This window comes from Pavona decussata, unplaced genomic scaffold (genome assembly GCF_977016875.1).
Source record: "Pavona decussata unplaced genomic scaffold, jaPavDecu1.1 SCAFFOLD_286, whole genome shotgun sequence".
Lineage (NCBI taxonomy): Eukaryota > Metazoa > Cnidaria > Anthozoa > Scleractinia > Agariciidae > Pavona > Pavona decussata.
This window is the reverse complement of record NW_028145687.1, coordinates 1978763-1985813: the sequence shown is the minus strand read 5'-3', so window position 1 is coordinate 1985813 and position 7051 is coordinate 1978763. Positions and strand designations below refer to the sequence as shown.

Genomic DNA, 7051 nt, shown 5'->3' with positions numbered 1-7051 from the left:
TCAATTGTTTCATCCACTGGCACGTTTGTGAAAAGAGATGAAACATCGTATGACACTAAAATATCGTGTTCGTCGATTTTCATCCCATGTAGATCATCAGCAAACGAGAAGATGTCATTAACGGTATGGTCATTGACGGACAAAGGTTTTAACTTTTGATCCAGCCACTTAGCAAGTTTATAGTTGTAGGTTCCTGTCGCTGACAGCAATATCGAAGAACAATTGACAAACCAAAACAAGATGCCCGCTTTCTATAAACGCTATGTCGATGACACTCTCAGCAAAATGCCCGATGTTTCATCTGCCTCTGAATTCTTGTCGACACTGAATGAAATCCACCCCTCAGTCAGTTTCACAATGGAACTCGAAGACAACGGCAAACTTCCCTTTCTTGGAATGGTGATTATCAGAAATGGCCCCCGACTAGACACGAAGGTCTACAGGAAACCAACCGATACTGGGCTTTTACTGCACTACCAAAGCCATGTTGACATGAAATACAAACATTCTCTGCTGAAAACAATGTTAAACCGGGCGTTCAAACTCTCTTCGAATTGGCATTTTTTCCATCAGGAATGTGAACGTCTTAAAGGGATTTTTTCTCGCTTGCATTATCCTGAAACCGTCGTAGAGAACACCATCACACATTTTATTGAAACGAAAGTTACTGAGAATGCATGTCCTGAACAACGGGTATCCGACGAACGAGCTCTCGTCAGAATCGTCCTACCTTTCAAAGACCAGAAATCGGCGAACGCGGTGAGACACCAACTTAGTGATCTCAGCCGAAAGATCGATGCTGATGTCCATCCTGTCTACACAAGTCGGAAGATTAAGAGCAAAATCAAACCAAAGGAACATAAACCTCCCATTGTGAATCAACAAAACGTTGTTTATTATTTCAAATGTGGTCTGTGCGATGCAGACTATGTTGGCTTCACGAGTCGACACTTGCATCAACGTGTGGAGGAACACAAACGATCTGCAATTGGCAATCATGTAAAGGACGAGCATGGACAGGATCCAGAGACCATTAAAAGCAACTTCAGAATCCTGAGAAAGTGTCAGAGCAAACTCGACTGCTTGATCTTCGAGATGTTGTTTATTCGCGACCTAAAGCCGAAACTGAACAAACGATGCGACTCGATCCGCGCGAAGTTATTTGTTTAATTATTTCACTTTTAAATACCTTTTAAATACCTTTTATCGTTTTTAGCGTTCCTTTGTATTTATCATTCACGCTATTATTTTTGATATTGTTTAGATGTGAATATCTTAGAGCTTTTTAAGTCAGCATCTCATTAGTTTTTTCACAATTGTATATAAGCACATATTTTACTTCTCATTTTGAACTTGAAAATGACCGTCGGACGGTCGAAACGACGTTCTCTTTTAACGTTAACTTTTATAGTTAAATCAATTTCGAAAAACTTGTTGATTCGTTATTTATCTTTTCCAAGTTTATGGACAGAGCTGGAGACAGCATAAATAAATAACAACTGATGGATGAGCCTTTAGGATGGGTAAAATTCATAGGTCCACAATTTGCCCCATCCTTGCATGTCAGGCAGACATAATTGAATAAGGGACGGGGAGGGGAGTGAAAACTTTCTACGAATCTGTCTGCGTTTTTGCCAGAGAGATAGAAAAATACACGGGCAATTTACGTTTTTCTCGAAAAATATTGTCCAGGATTGACTTTTTTACTGATTTATGGACCTTATAAAAATTTGACGGCGGATAGCATAGATAATTAATATTGGCAAACGACGTGAGTTAGAGCTAGAAAGACAACAGTTATAAACACCAAGATTTTTTTAGCCTCTTTTTCGAAAAATGGGCCCCGATCCGTATTATTGAGGACCTTGGAGTTCTCAATACCAAGGGAACTGTCCACATTTTGAAACTAAGATGTCGATAAGAAAAAGTTCCACTGGAAAACGTACATTCTAAAACCATGGCGATTTTTGAGTACTGGGTAAAATTAAGAGATGTTTGAGGGACGAATTCGTGGCATAGTGGCGAATACATGGGTATAAGAAAATGGTGGTGCGAATTCATTGCATGGGTATGGGACATGGGGTGGGGTGGGGTAAATTCATGAGTGTGAATGGGGTGTTGGGTGGGGTAAATTTATGGGTGTGAGTGTGAGGTTTGGTGGGGTGAAATGTAGGGTCATGGTGTTAATTTATGAGAAGGAAGAAATGATGGGATGTGTAAATTCATAGGTATTAGAGGGTGTTGGCTTGGGTGACTTCATGGGTAGGATCATGGCGTGAATTTATGAGAGGGAAGGAATGTGAGGTCGGGTAAATACATGGGTCTTAGCTGGGGTGAATTCGTGGGGTAGGATCATGGAGTGACTTTAGGAGAGGGAAGGAATGTGAGGTCGGGTAAATTCATGGGTCTGAGTGGGGCCTTAGCTGGGGTGAATTTGTGGGGTAGGATCATGGAGTGAAGGAAATGAAAGTTGGTAACGACACAACATACTGTGCACTCAGTTTTGTGAATCCGCCCAAACCATCCGGGTGGTATCGGGCTTATATAGGACAACAACAAAAGAGTGACAGGGAGCCAATCATGAGCTGACAGAGTAATTACCCGGGGACCAATGAAAACATAGGACAGCAACAAAAATTATTTTAATTCAATTACCCAGGGACCGATCACAACAAAGGGCGTCACACTTAATGTATGAAACTTGACAAAATTTTATAAATAAATAACACTGCAAATAACGGAAGGTGGCGCTGGCTAAGATATAGAACTAAAAATATTCTGATTGCGCATATTTGGCTGAACTTTCGAGTTTCAATAACTCGTGTGCCTGAAAACGTTAACAGCAGACAAGTTTAAGTTTGCTGTTATTATTAAAATTTGACGACTGGGCGCGAAGATTTGTAGACGTTTGCTGTAAAAGTGCTAGTCAGCTCAGAGCTCGATGCTTCTCACTTGCACTTTGATAACTGAATGCTTTAGCAGAATGTAAAAATCATAAGGCGGAGCAAATTCTATGTTCAAGTCCCTTCTTCGATTGCCACTAGTTTAAAGCGTAAAGTCTGGAAGTTTGAGGGGCAATCTTTATGTAACTTAAAATTTTCAGCGGAGTAAAGTTTCACCAAAAGTTTTAAGTTTCACTGGGACCTTAAATACATTCTCTACGCTTATGTTATAGCAACGTTTTTACACTTGATTCTTAAAGAAACTGTTCGTCGCCATGCGTTGATTTTAGTGTGGTATTTTAATGTCAAATATTCCTTTTTGCAATATTGTCGATAGTTTTTCTCGTGACAAAAGGTTTTTGGGCTATCCACGAGTTGTGCTCGATCTAATCAGATTCCAAACCAACCTACAAGAACGGCTGAAAAAATGTTCATTTCGACGAGTAATTCACATGTACAGAGTATCAATTTCCCAAAAACACTAAACTGAAAATCTTTTCGATTTCTAAGAGATTGAATTTCTTTTAAACACTGACACAGAAAAAGTCCTTGTGACATTCTTGAGCTAAAAATTACTGTAAGGGGTCAGTTCGGTCTCTGGTACAGACAACCGTAAAACGGCAAACTGACGTATAGCTTCAAAATTCTTTCTACTGATAACGGACAATTGTGTAGCTGACAAGTGACAACAGCCCTCAAAACTCTTTCTTTTCCTTCCCCGCCCAACTTTGTGAATGACGCCTAATCAATTATTTTTATGGTTTTTTGTTCTGAATATAATACAGGATAACGGTTTCTACAAGGAAATAATAAATATTTACATGGGAGGAAAATTTACAAAACTTGAAAGATCTGTACTAAATGAGTATAATAAAGTTGCTAATGGCGATAAAGTACAGCTTATGAAAACATGTAAAAGGAAAAGGTTTTATTTCTTTAAAAAACTTTCCAAACTTTCACCCATCCCGTTCTTTAGTTCTGTCCTGTTGCAAGTATTACCTGACATGAAATTGATGTTTGATGCTGTGCAAAGAAAAAAAGGATTGTCAACAATCGATTTATTTACAGAAAATATGATGTACATGCATATTATACTGACCAGCACCAAGCAACGCTAATCGAGGCGAGTCAGCCAGTCTTTAACTTATATATTGTCATATTTTTACAACATAAAAAGAGCAAAAGGGAAACAAAATAAAAGAAGGAAATGTAAAATGAAAAGTGTAGATTGTTGTAGTAAGGAAAGTGTAGTAAAGAGTAATACGAAACGGTACGTATTAACTAGATACTTTTGGCCTCTTGATGTTTAAATCTGCCGTTTGCTCCGCACCAACCTCAGTGTACGAATCTTCGGTTTTTAGAATGCCTAACAATGCTTCTTTTAAATCCTTTCGATTCTTGAACAATTTTTTGTTAAAGTTTTTAAATCATTAGGTATCTCATTCCAGGTTTTGACGCCAACACGCGAAAAAAGTTTTTTTTTTTTTTTTTTTTCGCACATCAACTCTAGATTTAGGCTCGATTTCCGCCGCTCTCTTTGTTCCTCCCCGAGAGACTCCCGCATTCTGGCCGCGCGAAAATTGGGGCCAGAGCAAAAAGTCGGCGGACGGGTGTCTCCCCACTCCCGCCCCCGTCTGCCGATTTTTTGCTCTCGCCCCAATTAATATTTTCGCGCGGCCAGAATGCGGAAAAATTCATTCGTACGGGAACACTTGCCGCGCAGGCTAGTACTTGAGGTTCTCAAAATCGAGAACTTTTCATGATGTTTATTGGTGCACTGTTATTGTGAACATCGGCGTACGGGCAAAATTTTGTTGGGGGGGGGGGGGGGGGCTGAACATAATTTGCCCAAATGAAACTTGTTGGTCACAGATGCACAAGATGATTTTTCCATACCGTGAGAGCACGGGCATTCAAAATAGTGCAAATATTTTCGGTAAATCGAGATCAACATTTCTAAAATACAAAACCATGAAGCGAGAGATAAAACGTACCCATTTGAGCTCTGAAAGAAGTATCGGAAGAACGATTACTTCGAGACCCAAATATGTCAATAATCCTTTGTATGTCATTCTGCATTGTCTTGTTTGCATACTTTCTTTCAATGTTAATAACGGCGATACTGCTAAGTCGGTCTTTCTTGTCCCATTGTGGATCTTAAAAATGTCTTGATGCGGCGAAGGGCGCTGAAAGACCTTTCAGCAGAGCACGAGGTTGCAGGAATTGTGGCCAGCATGGAGGCAACTTTATATAGAACGGGTAAAATGTCATGGAGACCATTTTGATGCATGGTCTTTACCATCACGGCTGCGTCAGTTTTTTTTCTGGCATGGGTCCCCGCAGTCGTAGTTTTCAAAGACTGACCTCTCACTTAATAGCATTTCACTATCCACGCCATAGAAATTTGATGCAGTTTGGATTTTGTTGATGCCGGAGAACGGCTAGCCTGCGTAGCTGTCGGTTTTTTGGGCACGAGAGCCAAAACGAGTGGCGAAGCCGCGGGGAAATGGGGCGAGGGCCACGAGAAACGGTTCTTCGCGGCGAAGCCGCTCGTTGACGCGGCTTCGCCGCGACTGTCGCGGTTCTCTCCCCATTTCACCCGCAGCTGCACCACTCGTTTTGGCCCGGCTTTCCCGCCCACCAAAACCGCCAGCTACGCAGGCTAGAGAACGGCTGAATACGATTTCACCCCAATGTGCACAAAACCTCCTGGTCATTGCCCCCAAACCTTGATTGAAGTTCACTGACGACTTTGTCAATACTTGTGTAATAAACTGTGATACGAAAGTGTTCTTTTGCCGTCTGTTGTGATCTGTCTTTCGCTGTAGCAGGTGTCTCACCACTGAGTAAGGCCCTGAAGTCGGCGTGATGGTCTGGTTCGAGGCACCTTGGCATCTCTGAAGGTAAATTTCGTACCCTCGATTCCTATTCTGATTTTTTGCGCTATAACATCAGCATGTGAGCACATATGAGTGAAGCTCTCTTCACTGCGACAATTGCTCAGTGTCTTAACGACAGCATCAGTAGTCTTCTTGGCAGTGATGACATCTATCTTTTCTCCCTGTAGATATCTACATCAGATTTGGATAAGATGAGCTTCAAAACCATCAAGCCATAAACAAACTTAAATTCACAGATTGAGTGGAGAAGCGAATTACTTTCGTTGTAGGTCTTGAGATCGCGATCCTTTGATAAAGTGACCACGCCTCCATTATCCTCGGCACTTGCTCTAGCACGGCCCAAATCAAGTTATTAAAATATAAAATATTTTTTACTATGTCTTTGCCCTAACGGTACATCCGTTTTGCCCGAACAATACTATTTCTTTTCCGACAGGGAGGGGGGGGGGGGTGTTGCAGCCCGCCCCCCAGCCCCCCCGCCCCGTACGCTGATGATTGTGAACATCGAACATTAAATTACATTTGGCTTTTAATTAAAGTTTTTATTTCTTCTGGGTTTAGCCTTTCGTCCGCCAAATCATTTGAGAGCCTGGAACAGGCTGGCAAGTTTTAAGCTTTTCTCGGGGATCAACGCCCCAGACCTCACTAGAAAATTCTGCCTTCGCCCTTCGGGGCGCGCAAATTATTCGTACAGCACGGAAAGCAAGTACGACCCCTGGAGTAAGGCCTTGGAGTCCTAGATCTCGAGTGTTTCTGTCTTGGAGCCTTGGAGCCCAACATTTTTATGCCCGGAGACCTGAAGCCCTGACACCTTTGCCAAAAATTCTAAAATCAGGCAAATAGTTCGGGCTTGTGTAACGTGTCCATCTTCAGTGGATTTTAATGGTGCAAAAATTAACAATAACGCATTGTGACCAGCTATAGTATAGCTAACAGGTGCACAGGTGTAACTCCTGACGTCGAACGTTAAAGTGCGATTAAAACAGTATTAATTTTGACGCAGGGAGGGAACGCCCTGCTGTTAACAGAAATAATAAAGCAAGCAAGCAAGTGCAATATATGAACCAGATGGACAGTGCCTGTGATCCAAGTGAAATTTGTGCTCATTCCATTTGTTAGTCCGTAGCACTCAGTAGCCCTTTGTTCCCTACAACTGCATGCCTTGCAATGGATTTAGCGAAATGACATGGACGCAAGATGGTGATACAT

At 41.6% G+C, this 7051-nt stretch overlaps 1 protein-coding gene across 1 annotated transcript; it reads left to right on the top strand.

Annotated features, from left to right (window-relative positions):
• Nucleotides 1-203: 203 nt before the first annotated feature.
• Nucleotides 204-1351, top strand: LOC146455135 (uncharacterized). Its single transcript, XM_085094705.1, has one exon. It carries the CDS (start codon nucleotides 241-243, stop codon nucleotides 1168-1170), a length of 930 nt encoding a protein of 309 aa, XP_084950831.1. The 5' UTR covers nucleotides 204-240; the 3' UTR covers nucleotides 1171-1351.
• Nucleotides 1352-7051: the final 5700 nt, after the last annotated feature.